Source organism: Alligator mississippiensis, chromosome 7 (genome assembly GCF_030867095.1).
Source record: "Alligator mississippiensis isolate rAllMis1 chromosome 7, rAllMis1, whole genome shotgun sequence".
NCBI lineage: Eukaryota > Metazoa > Chordata > Crocodylia > Alligatoridae > Alligator > Alligator mississippiensis.
Window position 1 is genome coordinate 85,632,524 of NC_081830.1, and position 25,283 is coordinate 85,657,806.

At 45.0% G+C, this 25,283-nt stretch overlaps 1 protein-coding gene across 1 annotated transcript; it reads right to left on the bottom strand.

The window, feature by feature from the left end:
• On the bottom strand, positions 1 to 22,903 carry FYTTD1 (forty-two-three domain containing 1). The gene is made up of 9 exons (XM_006264157.4): positions 22,743 to 22,903; positions 14,214 to 14,345; positions 11,625 to 11,770; positions 10,373 to 10,485; positions 8,241 to 8,337; positions 7,503 to 7,567; positions 6,456 to 6,530; positions 5,002 to 5,128; positions 1 to 2,099 (listed from the first exon to the last, which is right to left on the bottom strand). Exons 1-9 carry the CDS (start codon positions 22,888 to 22,890, stop codon positions 2,004 to 2,006), a joined length of 999 nt encoding a protein of 332 aa, XP_006264219.2. The 5' UTR covers positions 22,891 to 22,903; the 3' UTR covers positions 1 to 2,003.
• Between the last annotated feature and the right edge of the window lie 2,380 nt (positions 22,904 to 25,283).

Sequence of the window (25,283 nt, forward strand, 5' to 3'; positions counted from 1 at the left end):
TGAAACCTGTAACATTTTATTTAAAAAAAAAAAAAAAAAATAACAGCTTCAGAATAGATCCAAGTGTAATAACTTCTCCAAAAAATACCAAAAGGTACAGTGTAAAGCATCTTCTCATTAAATACAAACTAGCTTTTCGTGATGCATTGCATCAATGTTTTGCATCTATGTTGATGCAAAAGGAATTTTTCGTTGCATCCTGGTACACAGGAATGCATATACTGAAACTGGATGACTAACACCACGTTACCTACTTAAACTGTAACAGAGGGACTTTTTCAACAAAATTTCTATTAGTAATTTAAAAAAACCTTAACGCTTATTAGTTTAGTCTGGCTTTTTTTTTTTTTTTTTTTTTTTTTTTTTTGCTAAGGTACATTTTCAAAGTTAAAAATAAAAGATTAAGGGCTGAGTAGCATCAAGGCTGCATTTTAAAACTGCTATATGAAAAGAAAAGCCCGTCTGCTGTTAAATGCTCCAGTCCAGGGGAAACTCCTCATTTACTTGGAGTTTCAGAGAAAGAAATACACAGGAACCAGGTTTGTAAGAAGTCAAACCCAAACTCTTCCAAGCAAGGGAAATTAAGACCACCTCATACCACAGGCATTTGTGCATACAGCAAGCCAACAGTTCCCTTTACCTGACTGTACTTAAACCCTATTACTATAAAACAGTTTAAAATCCATTAGCTCACGGATAAAGTGTAATTTTACCTGTGAAAAATTCTGAAGAGGTGCCTCGTTTCTCCTGGAGGTATGAAATACACAGCGAGGACACCTCGATCCGGCTGTCATCCTGCAGATATCCATGCAGGTGCAAAGCTATATGCAGGTAGGTAACTACATGCACATGCTCAACTTTCTGCACAAATGCCAGCAGGATGCAGGCTCGCTCTCTCAGCGAGTCGTCCCCAACTTCAGTGTAAAGATGTCTAATTGCTTCCATCAAGTTCCTACTTTTACCTCTCTTTGGTATACACAAATAGGTGCCACTTGATACCTTCCCTTTGACAATTTCTCAGGAGACTGAGGAAATGCTTAATGGGCAAGATTTGCATGTCTGGGTCAGGAAGCCTCACGCGTTTCGCCCTCTTGTAAAAAAAAAAGTCAGCCCTATCCTTCTAAAGTTATTTAAAAAACAGAATATTATTTAGTTGCATTTGTGAAAAACAAAAACCTTAAAAAAAAAAAGGAAAAAGCCAGAGCTTTGTAACAAAAGTAGGAGACCAAAACGTTCCGCTTACAGAGAAGGCTGTTAAAAGTACAAATAGCTGCGCTGTAAGGTTCTCCTGTGCACACAGTAAGCACACAGTAAGCCTCAAATCCTGACTTGAAACACTTAAGGATAACAGGGATGAAGACTATTCGCTTAGGTTCTTGACCTCTCCGCCAACAGCTTTGTTTTTTGGGAATAATATTGCAAAATATTGAGGTCTCCAAGGGGGAAAAATAATTAAAAAAAAAAAAAGATCTTTGAGTGCCCAAAGCATTGCAATCAAAACTCTGAGGAAAGAGGCAGTTACATTTTTAACAAACTATTCAAAACTGAGGCTCTCTGCCAAACTAGTCCAGAGGGACATTTTCTGGCAGATTTTGACCCTTGAAAAGAGCAGTTTGTAATGGAAATATTGACACGATCTTCACTCCGGCAGGGGGTGGAGGAGCAGATACCAAATTGCCACCGTAACAAATAGGAACTTTTACCTCGCATTTGTACTTCAGCTGTGAAAGGAACCAAAATAAATAGTCTGCCTTTATCACCAGCAGGGCTATGCAATCATTTTGTATCAGGACATGACGCCACTTAACAACCAGATCAGTTTCCCCAGTTTTTGCCTGGGGCAAAATCTTTTACTATTCAAAGTAAAAGCAGCAAAGATTCAGCTTTGTCGGCATCTAAACAAAGAGTCTGGAGAATTTCAGTGACGTGTGCTGTATTCTTCTGCCCACTTTCATCTCAGTTTCTTAGACGGATGGAGTCTTTACACAAGTCCTTTTGACAGTCTAACCCACTGTTACAAAACGGCTTCCTTTGTTCTGAGACAGGGCTGTTCTTTGTTCCTTCAGGATCCCAAAGCGCTCATTTAAAGTCATTCCCGTCTGAAAAATAAAGTCACTTTATTATAGAGCTTGCAAACATATTAGACTGAAAGTAAGAGTTTGGGCAATGAGAATGGACCTCGCCTAGCTCTGTAACATCAGATTCCAATTCATGCAGAAAGAGATACCTATGGTGTGGACACACACTTTATCACAGGATAAACAGGGTGAGGCTACCATGCATCAGCTGCTCTGCATCCACTTCTTGTGTACATGCCCTTACCCCATGATAAGCGAAAGCTAGACCATGGTAGCTTGGCTGTCTTTCATTGGGCTTTAGCTTCCACTTTTTATCTGGTTGTGAATTTGCCCATCACCTAAGTTTTGTTATATGAATGCTGAAGGCCGTAGGTTACTAGTTTTTAACTAGTATGATTAGTAAAGAGGTCATTCTCAACTGACTGGCTGACGGCAACATCCTGAGGGATACCCACCACGGGTTTGTTGCGGGTAGGTCTTGCTTGACCAATCTCATTTCCTTTTACGACCAGGTGACCTATCACCTGGACAAGGGAGAGGAGATTGATGTTATATATCTTGACTTCAAAAAAGCCTTCAATCTGGTATCCCATAATTACCTCTTGGCAAAACTGGCCAACTGCGGCCTCAACCTCACCACAATCCGCTGGCTGGGGAATTGGCTCCGTGGTCGGACCCAGAGGGTGGTGGTTGGCAGAAGTCAATCAACATGGTGCCCTGTGACCAGCGGGGTCCCCCAAGGCTCTGTCCTTGGACCTATATTCTTCAACATCTTCATTAATGATGTGGACATTGGAGTCAGAAGCGGACTGGCCGAGTTCACCGATGATACCAAACTCTGGGCTAAAGCGTCCACACCTGAAGACAGGAGGATGATCCAGGCTGACCTTGACAGACTCAAGAAATGGGCAGATGAGAACCTGATGGTGTTCAACACCAAAAAAATGCAAGGTTCTCCACTTTGGGAGGAAAAACCTGCAATATCCTTATAGGCTTGGCAGTGCTACGCTGGTTAGCACTACAGATGAAAAGGACTTGGGGGTCAGGATTGACCACAAGATGAACATGAGCCTTCAATGCGATGCTGTGGCTAGTAAAGTGACCAAAACGCTGGCTTGCATCCATAGATGTTTCTCAAGCAAATCCCGGGATGTCATTCTCCCCTTGTACTTGGCCTTGGTGAGGCTGCAGCTGGAGTACTGTGTCCAGTTTTGGGCTCCTCAATTCAAAAAGGATGTGGAGAAGCTTGAGAGGATCCAGAGAAGAGCCACACGCATGATCAGAGGTCAGGAAAACAGACTTTACGACGACAGGCTGAGAGCTATGGGACTCTTTAGCCTGGAAAAGCGCAGGCTCAGGGGCAATCTGGTGGCCACCTATAAGTTTATCAGGGGTGTTCACCAGGATCTGGGGGAATGTCTGTTCACCAGAGTGCCCCAAGGGATGACAAAGTCGAACAGTTATAAACTCCAGCAAGACCATTTCAGGCTAGACATAAGGAAGAGTTTCTTCACTGTCTGAGCTCCCAAGGTCTGGAATAGTCTGCCACCGGAGGTGGATCACGCACCTACAATGAATGCCTTAAAGAGAAATTAGGATGCTTATCTTGCTGGGATCCTATGACCCCAGCTGACTTCCTGCCCCTTGGGCAGGGTGCTGGACTTGAGGATCTTCCGGGGTCCCTTCCAGCCATAATGTCTATGAAATCTATTGAAGGGGGGGGGGGGTTACAAAAGCAAGGGTATATCAATAGTGAGTATTGATACAACATCAAGACAATGTCAGATTAGGAGTTACAAACTTCTGACTAGCGGTAAGAAAGACTGAATGCAGATGTTTTACTCTGACTTGCTCCTCCTTGTGGATTCAAATCCACAGCTGCTAGTTTCAGCGATATAGATTTCCGTTGCTCTGAACTTGTTGTTTCAGAGTCTGCACAGTTGGCTCAGTAACTTATTCCATTGTGGCTAGCATTTCCCTTAATGTTCTTTTAGAGTCCAACTATCGACTTCTCATTATATGGAATTATTCCCAGAAGGAAGAAATTCAGCGCAACTGTCAGATACCAGGTAACAGGGGCAGAATAGAGGAGTACTCACCAAGGAAAAACCTGATCTAGAAACATCAAAAGACTAACAAAGTGCCACAATGACACGATGGTGCTTTTTCAAAGTAGAATTAAGATATACATGTGTGATTGGATGTGTAAAGTGTTTGGAGCTTTTACTTTTGTATTTCCTGATCTTTTGAATTTATATCTTAAATGAGAATCTCCCACCCGCAGTTTTCCTTTTTCATTCAGACACAGCTGTTCTCACTCCCTAGTTGTGCAATCTGGTTTGGCAACTTTGTTTAGATACAGAAAGCCCAAATCCTGGAACTATGCAAACATGCAGTTTTGTTTTTCCAAAATAAGAGATTTACCAGAACAAGTCTATTAGTTTTTTTTCCCTTTGTCTACAGTAAGAGTGGAGTTGTATATCTTCACAGGAAGAAATGCAACTAAACACCAAATGGTGTTTTCCAACTGCGTATTATCAATTTGTTTAAAGAGTTGCTTTGTTTTCAATGTGCCAATTGAAGCTGGAAGTATTAGGAGGCAGCCATCTGTCTTGCAAACAGATGACATGCATGAATAAGGAGCGTGGTTTGTGTTTGCCATCCCTCATTCCATGACATCAACTCTTTAAAAAACAAAGATTTATTAGATGTTTGAAATCCTATGCAAGGTAGGTAGCACATAAGACTTTTGACAGATGCGGGAGCAGACACAAAAGCATAGGTGTGTGCGCAAGATTACATAACAAGCTTGATTAACAGTCCCCTCCTTTTTAGTCATTAAACAGGTATCACATTCTCTCAAACTCAGACATCTCTTCACTGGCGTTTACTCTCCAAAAAACTAACGCAAAATAGCTTTTACCTGCTTTCCAACGCTGTTAATATCAAACTGCAATGGAACTCCTTTGGGAATCTTCTTCTCTTCAGTTTGATTCCTCTTCATTAAAAATGGGGGCATCGGAGTGCGAGCGAGGCGTGGCTTCTGGGAACTGAGAAGACAGACTGCTTTAAAATGGCACACTGAATAAAGGGGTTGGTATAACAACAGGCATGCTTTACCACATCTGACAATGCAAGGTAAAAAGACCACCTCTGACAACGCTCATGTGGTCATGTAATTTATCAATGATGCAGTTAGGATTTATCAGTGTAACATCGAGTTAAGAGTTGAGAATCCTTGATTTTAAACAAGATGTAAATGATGATACTACTAAGAATACCTTTTTAAAAGGGCTAGAAGAGTTTGAGAGAGAAAGCACTTTCACCTCAGCCTTATTTCAAACCCCCAGTACCACTGAGGAAGAGGCTAAAAACAGACACCCATTTAAACTGGGGCCAATTAATCCAAGATTTGCCTCACGTCAAAATAGGCAGAGACCATCCTTTACACAGTAGACTTAAATGGCAGTTAGAGCTGTAATTGTTTTGAGGCAGTGTTAATTTGGATACTTCACAGGGATAATAGGCTCATCCATTTGCAAGGTCTGGGATCAATTTCAAATCCAAATCAAACTGTTGTCTGTTTTTGGCCTGAATTATGACTCTATTATTGCAAGAGGGGACTACCAAAAGAACAAGCCTGGTTGAGTTCCTCATCAAGGGCACGTATCACCAATTTAAGTTTTGCCCAAAGACCCAGCATAAATATCATAACAGCAACTGTTCTGTCAAATTTGCAACATGGGGCACAGGAACACTTGCTTTAGGTTCAAATCCACTGTGATCTCTACAAAGATCCAGATACTGCCAGAGGCATGCTGACCACAGCCCATACTACTTCTTTGGCATCTAAGTGACATCCTAGTCCACCTTCATCAAATTCCTAACTGCATTTATTTTTTGCAACCTGCTGTCATATTAGCCTGAAACCAAAGGAAAAAAAAAAAAAACCACAGCCAGGAGAAGGAGTTCCTTCCTGTCTTTTCTATTCAATGGTTTTTCGTGACTTAAGCAAGGGATCACACTTAAACACTTAGGAGGTGGAGTAGGAGTGGCCCTTGGTTGTTCCGACTCAGAGGGGAAAGAAAATCAGCCAGATCAGACCGCAAGAAAGCTGAGGATGAAAGCAAAAGTTCATCCACCTCAATTTTAAGCTGCCACAAACTTTTCAGTTCAACCTCCTAACTGAGGGGCCTCAAGTGAAACCCAACACTTACCTGAACACAGGCTGAGAAACAATCCAGATATGCCTGTGAATGCACTGTAAGATCAGAGCCTAACTCCCACTCAATTCACTGGGACCAGGAGTTGTGAAGAGCCTGCAGCACTTGGTCCAAAAACATTTACTTAAAAGAGTGTTCAAAATATTCTACTCACACTAGGGATGTAATGGCTCCAGGATTGTCAATAGATACAGTCAGAATCCCTCCATTTGTGGTGGAAGTTCGCCATCTAGTTTGAAAATAGAGGAATCACTTATCCAGACAGGAACTCCAGCAAACCACATGAAATGCACATTCCCAACAGCTTTCCAGAACACACTGGTTGGGAATAATGCTACAAATCTACACAAACTAAACAAATGTAGTCCTTTGCCTCCTCCATCTTATCTAGCTCTAGAGTTAGGGCAGGTTTCTGAAAAGGTTTACTGCACACAGGACCAACCTGGCCTTTCCATCAAAACCAAGGGTGACAATCAGTGATTCAGTGGCCAGTGCTGCCTTCACTTGACCTGTCTGTTCCTCCTTGTATAACGTGCAGCAAAATCTTTTGTTTACCTATGAAGAGCCTGGGTAGCAGACTCTTTTCTGACTGAATGCCCATCTGCCTTCTTACAAGCCCGGCACGTAATCCCCCTCGTTCTTTAAAGTGTAATTGCTGGAGTGACATGCATCATGCAGTTTACCAGCTTTGAGCTTTCAAGTTAGGTAAAGTGGAAGCTACAACAGCGGGAGGAGACAGCAGTGCTAACTGAACATCAAATTGTTGGAGGACTGAGGACAGAGCTTAGTTTGTAGTTCTAGAACTGGCATGAGATCCCACTTTTGCATCCCGTGCAAGAAAATGTCTCCACTTAACTTAAGAACTGCTTTAGAAGGTAAGCAGGATGGAAAACCCAGAAGCCCACAAGAGAAACCTCCACAAACAGGAGTAAAATTTACACCAATTGATGCATATAATGCTTTAGAACAGTTGGGGGGGGGGGGGGGGGCAACCTTTTGTGCAGGTGTGCCACAAATCAGCCCCACACCTCCCTTAGTGCCACTCTGATCCTTTTCCTCGCCCAATCAGCTGCTCTGCTTTCTGTTCTGTGCTCCCTGTCTGATCTGATGCTTTCTGCCGCTGTGTTGTCTGCTCATGGCACTTGTGGCACCCATGCTGCAGACTGACCACTCCTGTCTTATTTTCAGATGAAGCACTTACTGACGAGTTCTCTTCACCGGCTGATTATCTAGATGTTCTTCTGTCGGCTGCACTTGTGCCTGCACCTGGAAATACAGCAATAGAGATGCAGGGTTTGGAGACATTTCACTTCCTGAAATTGCAGTTTAAGAACATGACAACATAAGTTTCTAAACACCTTCAGCAAGGATGAAGCCTGCATCTGTACACAGCCTCTCAGAATTAAGTGGAGCTCTGCATGGGCTCAGTGTCCGACAGGACCGGGCCACAAAGGAAAAACGGAAGGAAACTTTCCCTCTCCATTTTACATTTACTTTGACTCTTGTCAGAACAACTGAAAGTCAAACATCAGAAGTTTTAATCAACTGTAAAACCTAAGTTAGGCATTTCTAAAGCTCACTGCTGCTCCATCCATCAAATGAAGGCAACTTCAGCAGCCCACATCAGTTTCAACCATTTACCTTCAAAATGAAATAGCAAGAACTTGCCATTAACTTGAAATACTAATAGGTCTCAGAATAAGTCAGCTGCACTGGGGGTGGGCAGAAACAGCAAAGCAGAGCAAGATAGGAACAGGTTTTTCTCTGGAAGGCAAAAACACCCTGTTGCAAGCCAACCTGAAGTGTTTTCTATGCCACAGTAGAAAGAAACACACACCAGGTGTGTTTGTTCAGCACCAACATGAGAACTCAAATTCACTGAAACAAGACTGCTTTAGGAAGTCACTACATCACTGATTTTAAGTAGTATTTGTTGTACCTTCAGACCCCTCCTAAAGAGGAAAGTTGCTTGACGTGTGTCTTTCTGCTGATTCAATTTATTTCCAATCCTGGCAAAAGGGGACGGTACGTTACTCCTGTAATATTTTGAGAAGAAAAGTTACCTAAAGTTTCTGAAGATAGCCTCATTTTAGAGAAAAATCAGAACAAGACTGTGAATTAAAAAGGAATCAGGGAGAAGATATCCACTTACAAATTCATCACTGAAGACAAAAAAAATAAATAAATAAAAAGCGTGCAATGGTACAATGTAGGAAGTAAGCCTTTCAGTGTTGCTTATTCTGATGAGGGAGGAATAATTTTAATACACTTACATTTTTCTCCAAATCAAATTAATCTTGAGTAGACCAAGGACTGAAATAGGATTGTTAATTTATTTATTCAAGAGTCCGTAGATGACCATCCAGTCCTTCCCGCTATTCCGATTTAGCTCTCCTCTTAATTGTGGCTTCATTAGCAAAACTATACACATCTCTTAGCAAGTGTTAATTCCTCTTAACACTACTAATTAGATAGGAAAAGAAAAATTCAAAGCAGGGAGATTAAGTGGTTTGCCAAAGTCTGCCTACATCTGTGTCTCAGTTGTACTCAAAACATAATTGCTAACTCTCAGCTCTATGCTTCTGCAACACGTCCCAGTTCCATTTGGACTCTTCTGAGAGATTAGTGTATTGATGTATTTAAGTCAGCTAAACACACTGATATTGAGGCACAGCCAATTTGCAAGCAAAAGATAATCGATATTTAAAAAGCTAAAATTGTTCAACTGTGGTCTGTCGCATCTATTTCTGAAGAGAGAAAATGTTACCAAAACCTAAAATCTTCTCAGAACTTCTAAATTATGAACTTTCTCTCTTGAGTTAAAGGAGCACTTTTAACAGCAAAAGAGCTGTGATTCTGATATCAAAGGCTCAGATTTGTGGAAAAAGCCAAACACTTTACCTGGATTGAAAAGAAGTGAGATCAGCACTACTGTGTTAATGCAGTAAACTTTTTGAATGCTACTGCTATTCATGTTGCTGAATTACTCTGAGATCATTGCAGGAACAACTGCCTCCAACGAAACTCACAGAGGAATAGTTTAAATCAGGAAAGGGACAAAATGATGCAACAAGATACTGATTTCATCATGTTTGATTTCCCTGTAGATGGTGGTTTTCCCAACTGGAGAACTCCTTCTAATGAGAAGTGCCAGTGACAGCACCTTGTTTTATTGCTACATGAAATGGCCTGACAACTGTTTAATAATTAAAAAAACCCCTAACCATGGGTCACCTCAGTCTGCCTGTTTACAATTTCCACTAAAGAGCACAGTACTAGCTTGCATCTTATTTTGCCAAAACCAGAGGGTTTTCCCCTTATATGGTTCCTGGATGGACAATCCTTTATATAATCTTGCCCAAAATAGAACACAGCCTTCACAGAGTTCAACAGAATTAAGCCAGGTGCCCCCAGCCTTTGCTAGTACCCTGTTTTAGATGGGAACATCATTTACACAGGGTGCCAAAAGATGAAATTTTAAGTGAGCTAGATGGCGTAAAGGAATCTCACCAGTTGCTACAGGCTTTCATGCTTACAACATGCACATTTATTTTTACACGGTAATTTTTAAAAAAGAAGATGAACAGGTTTAGTGGCAGTTTAACAGATAAGGATAATTTTGGAGGAAACTAAATATACAAATCACTTCTATAAAACTGAAGATGGCAGCAAGTCCCATAAAGGAACTTGCAGCAAGAGCAGGTCACTTGATTTGCCACTTGCAAAGTTAGAAGGATATAAGATTTCCTGTGTTGGCTACTTGCGTATAATCATGACATCTGCTCAGCAAAATCAACTAAGTAAATAAATGGAGGTAGAGAACCAACCACAATGAAAAATGCAGTTTCTGAACAGCTCCAACAAATACGAGTGTACAAATGTGTTGTTTGTAACATTCAACCTATGCTCAACTTTCAAAATGATCAAGGCTATTAAGCACATGGGATTTTATCCCACTAAAGATCAGATGTCTTGCTGTCCAGTCAGTGGCGCTAGAAACAGAACTCACTATCAGGTCAAAGGGAAGACCTAGAAGCAGCATCTCACCATAGCTCACTGAGAAAAGCTCACCTCTGATTTAAATGGACAGGTCTCCTGAGCGCCGAAACTTGTTTTCTCTGCATGTCAGGCTGCCTCTGGAGGGTCGTTTTCCTTTTCAAGGCTGGGTAGTTTCGCTGTGGGGTCTTTAGAAATGAAAAAAATTAGAAACTATCTGAATAGTTTTCCAGAGGCTTTTGTTAGATGATGCCCTTTCTTAAATATTATTCAAAATGTATTACTTAGATTTAAGTGCCCCACTGATCAGTTCATTGAAAAACGAGACTGAACCCTGCATCAGACCTGCCTCGTTAAACAGATAATGCTAGTATCTGTATTCTTTCCTCTACCAAAAAACGGAGTCAAGTTTAGCTAGAACTTCCTATCCAGATCTTGTAACAAGTATTTACATTTGGAAAATATACAAGTCTATTAGAAATACAACCAACCCGGGAGTCTTCAAGAGAAGACTGGACAAGCACCCAGCTGGGGTCATCTGATCCCAGCGCTCTTTCCTGTCCAGGGCAGGGGGCTGGACTTGATGACCTACTGAGGTCCCTTCCGACCCTAACATCTATGAAACAGTTCTAGGACCCTGAGAGAATCCTGTTTCATCACACTTCCCCATAAGATTTCACATCACTTCCATCAATTTCCTCTAGCTTATCCTCAAATTACATAGGAACACACTTCTTCTGCCCCTTAAACAAAGCTTTCTTCTCTCCTCCTGCCCAAATCTTGTTAGAACCCAATCCAGTGTAACGCCAAGTCACTTTGATAAATTCCATGTTCCTAAACTTAGGTTTAACACAAAAAAAAAGTGCAGATGTTAAGGAGTCATACTGCTGCGACTTGCATTACTCCCACCCTGATACACACTCCTGTCCTCAATTTATATTACTTCAGATATTAGTCCAAGATGCCTTCTTGTGCCACAAAGTTTCATGTTCTGGAGCTAACTCCTTTAGTTGTAAACTGCAGCTCTGAACTCAGAAATGGAGTGGGGAAAGCATGGTATTAACTAAGTTACACTATTCTAGAATAGTGACCTGATAAAGGCCAGAACTATTGTAGCAGCAGAATTCAATTCAGAAGTGTTTCCTCCCCCGCCAAAGAACTAAATATCATAACAAGATCTGCAATCCGACAGTTAACATTGATGTTTTTACCAGATACCCCTATATTATATTAAGATAACTCATTTGGCTTGTATTCTCTTTGTCATGTTTTAAATATAGCCCTCCCATTGTCAAAAAAAGACAAGCTATGAGAATTGTATTCCTACCTTCTCACTAAGTGGTTGTCTGTTCAAGGGACTAATTCCTTTGCGAGCACCCAGCGCTTTCCTGGCTGCCAAGCCAGTTATGACTCCATAGGGACGCTTCTTCCCGGCTATCTTCTTTCGGCGTCCCAAACGGTTTTTACCATAGCCTACCATAGAAAAAATAAGAATTAATGACCAGTTTCAGAAAAAGGTACCACAGCCTCTGGCTTTCAGCACACTGTATTTATGGAGGGCATGTCACTTGGCTATCATAAGATTTAAAGCAGTAGTTATTGGCCTCATTTCATTTACCATAGCATCGCATAAGTCAGTTCTCCAAGGTCAGGCTTGACCTTAAATTGAGTAAATATGGACCATGCAGCTTTAGTGTACCTCATTGATCCAGTTTCTGCATGGTTAAATTAGCTTTTACCCAGCAGAATGGACCAGAAAGTTAGTCAGAAGCAAAAGCCTTCACTTTAGGTAGGTCACTTGCTCACTTTGTGAAGGATTGTATGAAAATGCTTTTCTGTTGGGAATGGGTAAGGAAAGCTGAAGAACGAATAGAGCTTTTAAACTCTCCTCTCCAACTATCTATTCGTCCCCTTCCTCACCTCTGTAGGAACTTGGCAGCACATTGACAACCAACTCTGAAACAGGAAGGAGCTCAGCATTACTGTTTCTAGTTTCTGCAGCTGATCATGAATAGAAAAAGATTTGCTGACTCTTGGAATAAGGTAAATGGCAATAGTGCAAAAATACTGAGATGCTTGAGAACTGTTCAGAGCACAAGACAACACTAACATGAACTGGATCAGGGCTCATTTTCAGCTAGAAGGAATCCTGAAAAGCCCTCCAGGGAAGAACGTGATTTTTCAAGATCTCAGAAGTTTAGAAAAAAAAATAGTATTCACCTTTACCGAAACCTAGTAATAGCAAAGGCCCACCAGGGACACAAGGAGCTCATTTATATAAACAGGAGACCATTTAAATTTGGGCTGCACGTGTGTGAGGAAGCATTTAAGCTTTCCAAATACGATAAACTCGTTAGGACACCAACTTAGTTTTCATACAAAGTTCACGTTCTGGCACTTACCACACACAATATCCCACAGTTTGTGCTAAAAACACACTTTAGAAAAGAATCAAGCACTGAAGCAAGAAGCACTGTGGGGTTACAGATTACACAAACAAAAGTTGTATGAACATTTCCAGTATTTTAATTGAGATTACACTGGAATTTTCTTAGACAGCTGCTAGTCAGGTGAACTGCTGTTAAATGAATACGTTCATAATTTGAGTTCCCCATTATTCATTTTAGCACCACAAATTCTGATGAGGCAACACACTTTTGATTAGTCAATAGTTTATTGTCCAGGGCTGAAAAGGTACTTTTCAAACCCCAAATGTCAGAAGATTCAGTTAGCACTTCAGCAAGGGTAAAAGTCATGTGTCAGGTTAGCAACTAGGAATCCCCCAGGAGCAGATGAATCCTGTTTGCTGCAAATACTGGTAATTAGTAATGAAACCTTGAGTAAAGTTAGGTCTGCTTAAATGGTGATTGTAAACCTAGTCCCTTTCTCGCTTCCTGTCTGCACGCTTCTCTCACACACCTTTGATCTACTGTGACAATTGTGCACTTGAATAGTGAGACATGACAAGATGTTTATTCACAAAAGAACTGGAACAGTTGGTTCAGATATACTTCACCATCCCTTTGTGCATTCTGGAAAGTAAAGAACTCTGTTTTCATTAAGGCTCATTTTGCAGTCTCAACACAGACACGGTTAGAGCTGCAACAGGACGCGGAAGGGCAAGACAGACAGCAGCATCCCTCAGAGAGGGCTGCTAGGCAGCTAGAACACCTGGGCACTTATACACATGCAGGAAGCCTGATCCACCGTGCTGGAAATCCAGCACATCGGAGCAGATTCAACTAATCGAGTCCGCTGGAGCACGTGAAGCAGCTTCATGTGCCACATGTATCAGCAGCGCAGCACGCCTCCATGCTGAGAAAATGGTGGTGGTGCACTCTGAACTAAAAAAAACCAACTCTCTCAGTGTGGAGGCATGCCTGCGCTGCTGATGCATGTGATGTGCATGTGCTTTTAATTAGCTTGGCTTGCTAATTAAAAGTGCCTGGTGGTATATCAGGAGCACGTGTAAAAAATGCCCTGGGTGTAGCAGCTTAGGTCTAGAAAAGTGAGTGTTAGGGGTTCACAAACACATTTCCTAATTTACCTAAGACAGACTATTGTGAGACCTTCTTCTCCCCACCCAAGAAGAGGGCTAAACATAGTTCACAAAGTATCATCAGTACTACTTCCAAGAAAAAGCTGGTGAGATGAGCAAGAGTACCTAACTCCTGAAGGAGTTTGGCAGCCCCTCTCTGCCAAACACTGATCCCACATGGAATCACTGACACTGGAATCACATACATATGTCCAACTTATACCACGCTATTTGGAAGATATTTAACTTAAAAAGCCATCAAGTGAACTTGTACATTTGCATTAGATTCAAAAAGAGTTGCCGTCTGGCTTTAATTTAGCAGGTGACATCATCACACAGTACTCACATTAATTGGGTGCACTTTCATAAGGCACATACCTTTCTGCTGTTGGATTCCCCACCTGGTCCCCTTCATTCTGAACTGTCGAGTTCGGTTTTGCTGCAGCCCTCTCCTCATTTGGGGGGAAAACTGCTTTCGCTCTTCTTTTTTATTCAATTTAATTATATCATCTGCAAAAATAAAGATTTATGATGCATTTTAGACTTATTTTAAAAGGGTAATAAAATTATTATTTGCTGCAAGTTACACCCTGTAGTCCTTGTACGCAGGCTTCCTTAAGTATTTATCTTGCATTACATATTGCTCTTGGAGAACCTAAAGCTCAGCTAACCAGTGAAAAGTCAACAGCTTACACAGCCCAGTGAATAGCAGTAGCTTTCCTGTGCCATGTTGTTGTCCTGGTGTTAGAGGTGCACCGATACCTCGGTCCACATTGTATTGGCACCGATAAAAGGAAAACTGACATTATCAGCAGTCAGCTCTTTTTGGCTGATGCAGACCATAATGTCACTGATAAAATGTTGTGGGCTTGGGTGCAGCTGCAACATGCACGCAGTCAAGAGTGCAGTCTGGCAGCGTGGAGGGCAGCATCTAGCTGGTAAGTCTGTGGTGGAGAAGAGAGGGGCAGATTGATGCCCCCCATGGTGAAGCAGGGACAACTCCCGCTGCTGCATGCACCCCTAGGGAGGCATGGGGGGAGTATGTGCCCCACAGATTAATGTATGGGGCAAGGGCAGGCTGAGGCCAGGGGCAGTACTGGGCTCTTCCCAGGGGTGTGGGTGGGGGGGCGTTCATAGTTGGTAGGGTCGAAAGGGACCTGAGGAGATCTTCTAGTCCGACCCCCTGCCGTGGCAGGAAAGAGTATTGGGGTCAAACGACCCCTGCCAGATGTTTGTCCAGCCTTTTTTAAAAGACCCCCAGGGTAGGAGCCAGCACCACTTCTTTTGGAAGTTGGTTCCAGGTCCTAGCCGTCCTGACAGCGAAGTAGCGCCTCCTAATGTCTAGCCTGAAACTACCCTCTGCTAGCTTGTGTCCGTTGTTTCTTGTAACTCCCGGGTGTGCTCGTGGGAACAGGGACTCTCCCAATGCCTGCTGGTCCCCCTTGACTAGTTTGTAGACTGCCACTAGATCCCCCCTCAGCCTTCTCTTGTGGAGGCTGAACAGGTTCAGGGTTGGGCCGAGGCTGCTCTCGGGGCAGGTGGCAGTGGCGCTGGCCCCAGCCTCACTCCCTCCCTCATCATGGGGGCCTCAATCTGCCACCCCATACCCTTTCCCTCCCCACCCGCCTACAGACTTACCAGCTGGAAGCTGCTCTCCAAGCTGCCAGGCTGCATATCGGCAATTGGATTGGTATCGGCTGATACGCCTCATTAATAATCGGCCATTGGTATCAACCCAAAAAATCTTAATCGGTGCACCCCTACCTGGTATACTTCACCTCAGTTATCAATAGGCATGTGGTAATGCTTATTCAGAGGTGTACGTGAAACCATGCTCAAAAGACTTTTGCTTTACAACACAACTATTATTCTGCTGGAGGTATGACTACTTTAAACTGCAGCTTCACCGAGCACATCAAGTTTCTATTATAATACAAAACGCTTTATCCTTAAACAATAAGACAGCCTCATGTGCCATGCCGCAAATATTTCTGTACTACAGACAGGTTTCTTTGTGGAGTGTATTAAATATCCACAGAGCAGTCATGTGGCAATTTGTGGCAGCTATTAAAAGAGCAGCTTCTGGAGACAATTTGAGCAGCTGGAAATAGATCAGCATTTTGAGGGTGATTGTACAAAGCAACCAGAAGAATCTGGCCTTCCAAGAAATCTGTTTCAAATGAAGTGTCTGAGAACATAACACTGTTAACGATACAAAGCCCGGAAATACCAGTTAAGGTTTTAGAAACACTGGTTCTATAATACTACAGATTTTGACTACATTAACAGCACACATTTTATCACATAGCGTTGTAAGCACATATTTAACCAGGAGAGAAAGTAGTCATATGACATGCAGCATACTCTGCTTGTGTGTGTACCACATGTGTATATAATTCACTATAACATAATACCAATCCCAGTTTCTTGTTAACCCACCAGCTGTGACAAACAGCAGATATGCAGATAAGCACATACACCACTAACGTGCACAGCATCTTTCAGCTCCGCTGTCTGCTTTGTAAGTTAGTTGAATTATAGTTAACTGCAAACTAACTAGAATAGTAGCTGTCTATTTTGTAACTAGTTGTGATTCCTTAAGCTGGGCTAGAAATGGTGAAGGGGAAGGACTCTCAAAGGTTTGGGGAAAGAAGACGGACAGAAACATGAGTTATTTCCCTACACCTTCCAGAGCTGCCACAAGCAGCCCAGAAGCAATTAGTAGCTTTGGAAATGATGGAAGCTAGACAGTACAAGGGGGACCATAGGAATGACAGCTTCGTAAGCAATGTTAGTTAAGTACACCCATGGTCAGCACATCATTTTGTTCTACACTTTTCATTAACTTTATTCTCCAAACAGGAAAACCACCCAAGAACCTTAGATCTGTTTTAAAAATAGATATATTTCACCCTGCATTACTTGTCGTGCTGGCTACACAAATCTCAAAATTATTAGCAAGCATCTCTGAGAACTCGTGCAAGATAGGAAAGGTCCCACAGGACTGGAAAAAAGCAAGCATTATCCCAACCTTTCTAAAGGAGAACTCAGGAAATTATAGAACAGTTGGCCTAACTTCTACCCCTGGAAAGGTAAATTACCAATGTAAGTATTTAGAAGATAATGACATGATAAAAACAGCCGAGATGGGTTGTAAAGAACAGACCATGTTGGTAGAAATCATAGAAAAGTGAGGGTTGGCAGAGACCTCAGGAGGTCACATCTATTCCAACCCCCTGCTCCAAGCAGGACCAGCCCCAAATACATCATCCCAGCGAAGGCTTTGTCTACCTGGGTTTTGAAAACCTCCAAGGATGGAGCTTCCACCACCTCTCTGGGTGACCTGTTCCAGTGCTTCACCACCCTCCTTGTGAGAAAGTTTCTCCTAATATCCAACCTCAACTTCCCTTGCTGCAACTTGAGCCCATTGCTCCTTCTGTCATCTGCCCCCACTGAGACCAGTCCAGCTCCATCCTCTTTGCAACCCCCTGCAGGGAGTTGAAGGCTGCGATTAAATCCCCCCCCTAAAACGATGAGGTGAGCTGAGTGGATAAGGGGGAAGCAAGAGATATGCTGCATTTTTCAACACTGTAACATAATGTATTCTCATAAGCTAATGAAATACTGGTTCAGATGAAAGCTCACTAATGTGGATATAAAACTTTAAAATAAAGTCACTCTCAGAGACTGGCAATCAATGGTCAGGCTAGGAGGACATTTGACATGAGGTCCCAGAGAGGTCTGTTGTAGATCTGGCTCTATCCAACATTTCCATGTGCTTACATAAATTTGCTGATGACACCAACCTGTGAGGATTCACAAGCATTCTGGAAAACACTATCAGTATTCAAAAATGGGAAACTGGAGAGAGGACCCAGTTAACAAGATAAAATTAACAAGATAAAATTCAACAAATACACGCATTACACCTAGGAAGGAGAAAGTAGATGCACAAACACAAAATGAGAAATAAATGGCTATGTAGCAGTACAGCAAAAAAGAAACTAAGGCTTCTAGTGAACCACACACACTAAGTGTGATTCTCAGTGTGATACTGTTGAGGAAAAAAAAAGGGAGGGGAAATTTTATTCTGGTTTATATTAACCAGAGCATTGTATGTAAGAAGTGGTGGCTTCACCTCTACTTGGGACCACTGACTTCTCAGCTGGAATACTGCATTCTACTTTGGGCATCACACTTTTAAGTCAGACATGAACAAACTTCCTTGGTTTGTATATGGTAGGGCAGGGGTGGGCAAAATGAGGCCCGCAGGCCAGATGCGGCCTGCTAAGCCATTCTATCCGGCCCACGGGACCACTAAAAAATTTAGAAAATTAATATTTATCTGCTCCAGGCTGCCTGTCACGAGGCCCTCGATGGCTTGGCAAAACTCAGTAAGCGGCCCTCCACACGAAATAATTCATAGATTCATAGATGTTAGGGTCGGAAGGGACCTCAATAGATCATCAAGTCCGACCCCCTGCATAGGCAGGAAAGAGTGCTGGGTCTAGATGACCCCAGCTAGATACTCATCTAACCTCCTCTTGAAGACCCCCAGGGTAGGGGAGAGCACCACCTCCCCTTGGGAGCCCGTTCCAGACCTTGGCCACTCGAACTGTGAAGAAGTTCTTCCTAATGTCCAGTCTAAATCTGCTCTCTGCTAGCTTGTGGCCATTGTTTCTTGTAACCCCCGGGGGCGCCTTGGTGAATAAATCCTCACCAATTCCCTTCTGTGCCCCCGTGATGAACTTATAGGCAGCCACAAGGTCGCCTCTCACCCTTCTCTTGCGGAGGCTGCAAAGGTCCAGTTTCTCTAGTCTCTCCTCGTAGGGCTTGGTCTGCAGGCCCTTGACCATACGAGTGGCCCTTCTCTGGACCCTCTCCAGGTTATCCGCATCCTTCTTGAAGTATGGCGCCCAGAATTGCACGCAGTACTCCAACTGCGGTCTGACCAACGCCCCATAGAGGGGAAGTATCACCTCCCTGGACCTATTCGTCATGCATCTGCTGATGCACAATAAAGTGCCATTGGCTTTTCTGATGGCTTCGTCACACTGCCGGCTCATGTTCATCTTGGAGTCCATTAGGACTCCAAGATCCCTCTCCACCTCTGTGCCACCCAGCAGGTCATTCCCTAGGCTGTAGGTGTGCTGGACATTTTTCCTCCCTAGGTGCAGCACTTTGCATTTCTCCTTGTTGAACTGCATCCTGTCGTTTTCTGCCCACTTGTCCAACCTGTCCAGGTCTGCTTGCAGCTGTTCCCTGCCCTCCGGCGTGTCCACTTCTCCCCATAGCTTTGTGTCATCTGCAAACTTGGACAGAGTACATTTGACTCCCTCGTCCAAGTCACTGATGAAGACATTAAAGAGTATCGGTCCAAGGACCGAGCCCTGTGGGACACCACTGCCCACACCCTTCCAGGTCGAGACCGACCCATCTACCACGACTCTTTGGGTGCGACCCTCTAGCCAATTCGCCACCCACCGGACTGTGCAGTCATCCACATCACAGCCTCTTAACTTGTTCACCAGTATGGGGTGGGATACCGTATCGAAGGCCTTCCTGAAGTCTAAGTATACGACATCCACCCCTCCTCCTGTGTCCAGGCATTTTGTAACCTGGTCATAGAAAGAGACTAGGTTGGTCAGGCACGATCTGCCCGCCACAAACCCGTGCTGGTTTCCCCTCAGCATAATTTGCCCTGCCGGGCTCTCACAAATGTGAGCCTTGATGATTTTTTCAAAGACTTTACCAAGGATGGAGGTGAGACTGACATTGTCAGTCCGCCCCTGTGGTAGGGCATGCTTTTACTCAGCCTTAGTGAGGCTGCAGTAGAGTACTGCTTCCAATTCTGGGCTCCACACTTTAGAAAAGATGTGGAAAAGCTTGAGAGAGTCCAGAGGAGAGCCACATGCTTGATTAGAGGTCAAGAAAACAGGTCTTATGAGGAGAGACTGAGAGCCATGGGACTCTTTAGCCTGGAGAAGCAGAGACTCAGGAGGGGACTTGGTGGCAGCCTATAAGTATCTAAGGGGTGTGCATCAGGAACTGGGAGAATGTCTGTTCACCGGGGCACCCCAAGGGAAGATAAGGTCTAACAGTCACAAACTGCTGGAAAACCATTTTAGACTGGGCATAAGGAAAAACTTCTTTACCATCCAAGTCTCCAGAGTCTGGAATAGATTCTCCCCAAAGTCATGCAAGCACCTACTCTGGATACTTTCAAGAAACGCTTGGATGGTTATTTCGCTGAGATGACCTGACCCCAGCTGACTTCCTGCCCCTCGGGCAGGGGGCTGGACCCAATGATCTCACAAGGTCCCTTCCAGTCCTAATGTCCATGAAATCTATGAAACTAGAGAGGTCCAGAGGAGACCAACAACAATTACAAGCCAACATGCCCTACGAGAAAAGGCTGAATGACTGTTTGTTCGGTCTAACCAGGACAAGACTGAGGGGAAGATGTGATAACCGTCTTTCAATATATAATTGTTAGTATAACGGGATGGTACATCAATGGGTGATCAAGGTCCCTTGTGGCCTCATATTCCTATGCTTTTAAAAAAAAAGGGAATTTTCTCCCAAACATTCAGTCCCCTACCACTACATTTTCAGAACCTGGATTCTTGCCGTTTCAGACTTTAACCTGAAACACTACAATTTGTTGCCATAGAAGAGGCTGCCAGTTTCCCCAAGAGTGTACTTTAAGTGACCATGACTGTCTTGTTTGGAAGAATAATCCATTCATTCCCTAATCACTAGCTGACACATTGGGCATTCTCCTGCCTCAACCTAAGCACAAAAGGTAAAAATCACAGATGGAACAGCGGAAGTCAGGCTAAATTACCAAGTCGGTGCCTAACCTCAGACCTGATGCTCCATAATATATAAGCATCAGACACAGTTCATCAGTGTGGTAGGAACTACTACGGTGATACAACATGAGAGACGTGGGATTTTAGGCTTTATCATCATTCCAATCCTACAGAAAATTACATAACTTTAGCTAGTGGACCATAGAAATATAAGTTACCCTAGCAACAAGCCAGATAAGGGAAAGCACGAACAGAAGAGTGTCTAAACAGCATCATTCATGACACATCACCATTTCTCTGTAAGGTATTATTACTGACACACCTAGAATAGCTCCTTAGTACGTCATCATCAGATAACCTGGTTCCAAAGAGAAAAAAAAACTAAAGCGATACTACACTAGAACAAAGCACCCAGTTTAAATATCTTTGCTAAGCTCAGCATTTGTGGACATGAAGTGAACCAGCGTGCCCTACCATATACAAACCAAGGCAAAAAAACCTCTGTACCCAGGAGAGTTCTGAGCAACATCTCGCAAGTCATTCAAACGGGCAGGTCCATTAGCTTCTCACCAAGACTACTTAACTGTCCAGAGCAAGTTGTAGAAACCCAGGTATTTTAAAAGGAATGGAAAACTTAGGGTGCCTGTACATGAGCAGCGAGGCTGCTTCGAAGCGCTGTAACTACAACACATTAGAAAAGACCTGATTAATCAAGTGCTGAAGCATGGCTATTACTGCACTCCAACAGACTCTGGTGTCTTGTGTATCAGCATCCCTGCACTTTAAAAGGGTGGCAGGGGCAATTTAACTACAAGCTTTACTTAAAGCGCCCCACCACCATTTTTAAGCACAGGGACACAGAGACAGGAGATGCTCTGGGCACTTTAATTACAGTGGCTCTCAGAGCCGCTCTACTTGAAGTGCCCCCTGCTCCTGAAGCACGTGTCTAAATGCCCATAGGGTCTTACTCCCTTTTATGCATTGGCATAAAAGCAATATAATCCCCCCCTCAATAAAGAATGTTTTTATAGGAGAAAGTTGGGTCTTGTCTGCCCGGTTTTCTTGGAAGACTACGGAGCACAGGCAGACTAACAGGATTAAGACAGTGTAAACATCAAAACACTGGTGTGGTTAGCAGAGAAGACACCGTTTCATCGCCAGTTTTAACTTGGCTCTTCTGACAAACACCTAATTCAGTGGTTCTCAACTTTTTTTGTACCAGGACCCATTTGTAAACATCGATGGACCCAGTAAATAGTTTTATGTAGAAAAAGCAGCACCCCAGCCCTGCCGGTGCCCCTCACTCCCAACCCTCTGCCTGCAGCGTGCGGGGAGGGAGGTGGTGTGGGGCAAGGGGCCCCCCAAGCAGGCTGGATCTCTGCCAGCCTGCAAGGTGAAAGCCCCAGTTTCCCACATTTTCCTTCTTAAAAGGAAAAGCCATTTTTTAAAGTTTGCTTGCGACACCTTTGCGTGCACTTGCGACCCACGGGGTGAGAAACACTGGGCTGGTCGACTCCCAGCCTGTCAAGAGGAGAAGCAAGCGACTCGGTAAAGGGTTGTCAACTCTCCCCATTCCCTGGGTTTCTTTTGGGGGACCCAGCTGCGAAACCAAGGCAGAGCAGGCACTTCGAATGGGCAATGCGTGTGGGCAACCCTTGGCCGTGCCCAACACAGAGGTACCAGCCTGGCTCACCAGTTGCCCCCCAACACTCCTCAGCAAGGGGCCCCTGAGCGCAGCCGCAGGCCCCAGTGGAGGGCACAGGCCTGCCCAGTCCCCAGCCCAGGAGGCAGGCAGGGATCAAGGGTCAAGGAGCAGGGGTCACGCCCCTCCCCCCCGGGGGCCTCCCCAGTGCTCTGAGCCAGCCGGAAGAGTCCATTAACTGAGCGGGGCCCAACGTTCTCTCCCCTCCCCCACATCTTTACAAGTGGTCGGGTCCAGCCTGTACCACCGCAGCCCCTCACCCTACGGCGCACTTGGTGCAGCCCAAATCTCCCCGCCCTCCCCCCCCCGCTACATCGACACTTGGTTCGGTCCACCTCCCAACCCCCCCATCATCGACACACAAGTGGGGAGGCCGGGGGCCCTCCTCACCCAGGGACATGTCGATCTTCTCCAGGCTGTCGCTCCGGGCCGCTGCGCTGGAGCCCGAGGGAGGCGCCGCAGCACCAAACCCGTTCATGGCTGCCCGCAGAACTACCTCCCCTCCCTGACCAAGCCAACCGCCGCGGGCTGTGCGCATGCGCAGGGCGCGACAGCGCATGCACAGTCGTCCCTCCCTTTTCCTCGGCGGCCGGACCGCTGCTGCGCGTGCGCAGTTGGGCCGGAGCAAGGCGCCTGCGTCAAGGGCGGGTTGGCGAGAGCTCTGCGCATGCGTGAGGAAGGGGGCGCTCCCTGACGAGAGGGGTGAGGACGCAGGGCGCCTCCTAAGGGCGGGGAGGAGCAGGCGCCGCAGTGGGTATCGAGACAGGCCAGTGACCCGCGTGCCAGCCTTGTGCATGGTGCATGAGTGCCCCGGGCACACGTGCATGCCACTGCAGGCCTGCTCCCGCACTGCAACTGCCCCCACGCGCCACTGCGTTGCTTGATTGCCATGCATGGGCCCCTGCAGCCTCCTGCTCCCAGGCAGCTGTGCTGTGCCCTCTCTGATACCCCCCAGCCCTCTAATACCCCCCAGGCAGCTGTGCTGTGCCCCCTCTGATACCCCCCCAGCCCTCTAATACCCCCAGGCAAGTGTGCTGTGCCCCCTCTGATACTCCCCAGCCTTCTGATACCCCCCAGGTAGATGTGCTGTGCCCCCTTTGATATCCCCCCAGGCAGCTGTGCTCTGCCCCCTCTAATACCCTCCAGCCCTCTGATACCACCCCCCCAGGCAGCTATGCTGTGCCCCCTTTGATACCCCCCAGGTAGATGTGCTGTGCCCCCTTTGATACCCCCCAGACAGCTGTGCTGTGCCCCCTTTGATACCCCCCAGCTCTCTGATACCTCCCAGGCAGCTATGCTGTGCCCCCTTTGATACCCCCCAGGTAGATGTGCTGTGCCCCCTTTGATACCCCCCAGCCCTCTGATACCCCCCAGGTAGATGTGCTGTGCCCCCTTTGATACCCCCCAGCCCTCTAATACCCCCCAGGTAGATGTGCTGTGCCCCCTTTGATACCCCCCAGCCCTCTAATACCCCCCAGGTAGATGTGCTGTGCCCCCTTTGATACCCCCCAGCCTTCTGATACCCCCCAGACAGCTGTGCTGTGCCACCTTTGATACCCCCCAGCCCTCTGATAGCTGCCACCATGCAGCTGAAGCCGCCCCTTGCCAAAATGCATGGGTTGTTCTGTAGACATTGGCATGGACGCAAACGCTGCCCATCCTCCCTCTGGGCAGCTGCTTATGATCCTCTCCAACGGATGCGTCATCATCTCACAAAGAGCGGGTGTTCAGTGGCGGGGCCACAGTTTGGACCTGAAGGAGGCAGGTTTCCAGTCCATGCTCCAACCGCAGACCGGCAGCCTGATGTTGAATGAGTCTCTTGTCCTCGCTGTGCCTCTTTTGAGAACAGGCTAACCATGCTGTGATGATCTGGTTAGCGCGGGACTAGGCCCCTGCCTTCTAGTGAATGGAATCGCTCAGTTGCAGTTTCCCCCTTCCTTGTTCCTTTGGCCCGTTGGTTAAAAGCAAGTGGCACTCAGGGGCATCTGAACCCCAAGACCTCTGGGCTTGGGCCTCCACGTAGGATGCCTGCTATGGCTCTGGAAGTATCTGAAGCCCTAGGCAGAAAACTCTGGGAAGGCGGATACTTGCCAGTGGTAGTGCCACAACGGTTTGAATGATTGAGTTCTGCTCAATCAACAGATTTCAGAACTGATTTGGCTAATTTGACCCAGAACATATATATATATATTTTAAATTATGTCATAAGACCAGTACAGTTAATGGAGAGTCTCTTCTCTTTCTTCTCGGAGCACAAGGCTCTAAAGTGCTGTACTTTTAAAGTGGGCAAAAGGCTCAAGGTAATGACAGATAAAGTATGGGGAGCTGTAGATTTGCTATTTTACTTTCTTAAATTGAGTTGATGGAAAGTTACCAGGCATAATACACTGATATTTGTAAAGTGCATCTGATGAATGATGCTATAGAACTACCAAGTTGTCTATGCATATTAATGATCAAAATCAGTTGTTAGATGCTTTATATACATTTTCAACCTGGCTCTCATGTTGGCATGAGATGGGGCGCTGGCTGGGCAAGGCAGCATACCAACACTGAGATAAAAATGCTTTGTTAAACCCACTTCCAATATGTTAGCATCAAATATGACAGATGCTGCCTGTCCAGATGGCAAGTGGGAATCAGACAAAATCCAGACAGCCTACACAACAGCTGTTGCTAGTTTTAGCTATCCAAACCAGGAGGCCAGCCACCTGCAACTGGACACGGACAAAAGGAAATTGAACAAAGGTTGCAATCGAAAGGGGTATTTGTTCCAATCCTCTCAAATACCCCTAATGGCCAAAGTCACTAAGGGGTCACTGAGGGGGTGAAGCAAACGTCAGCCCCTGGATTTATGGCTATTTGTCATGAGAGTACAAACAGCTAAGAAACTGTCAGCTTTTCTCATCACGTGATTACTGGGATTATTGT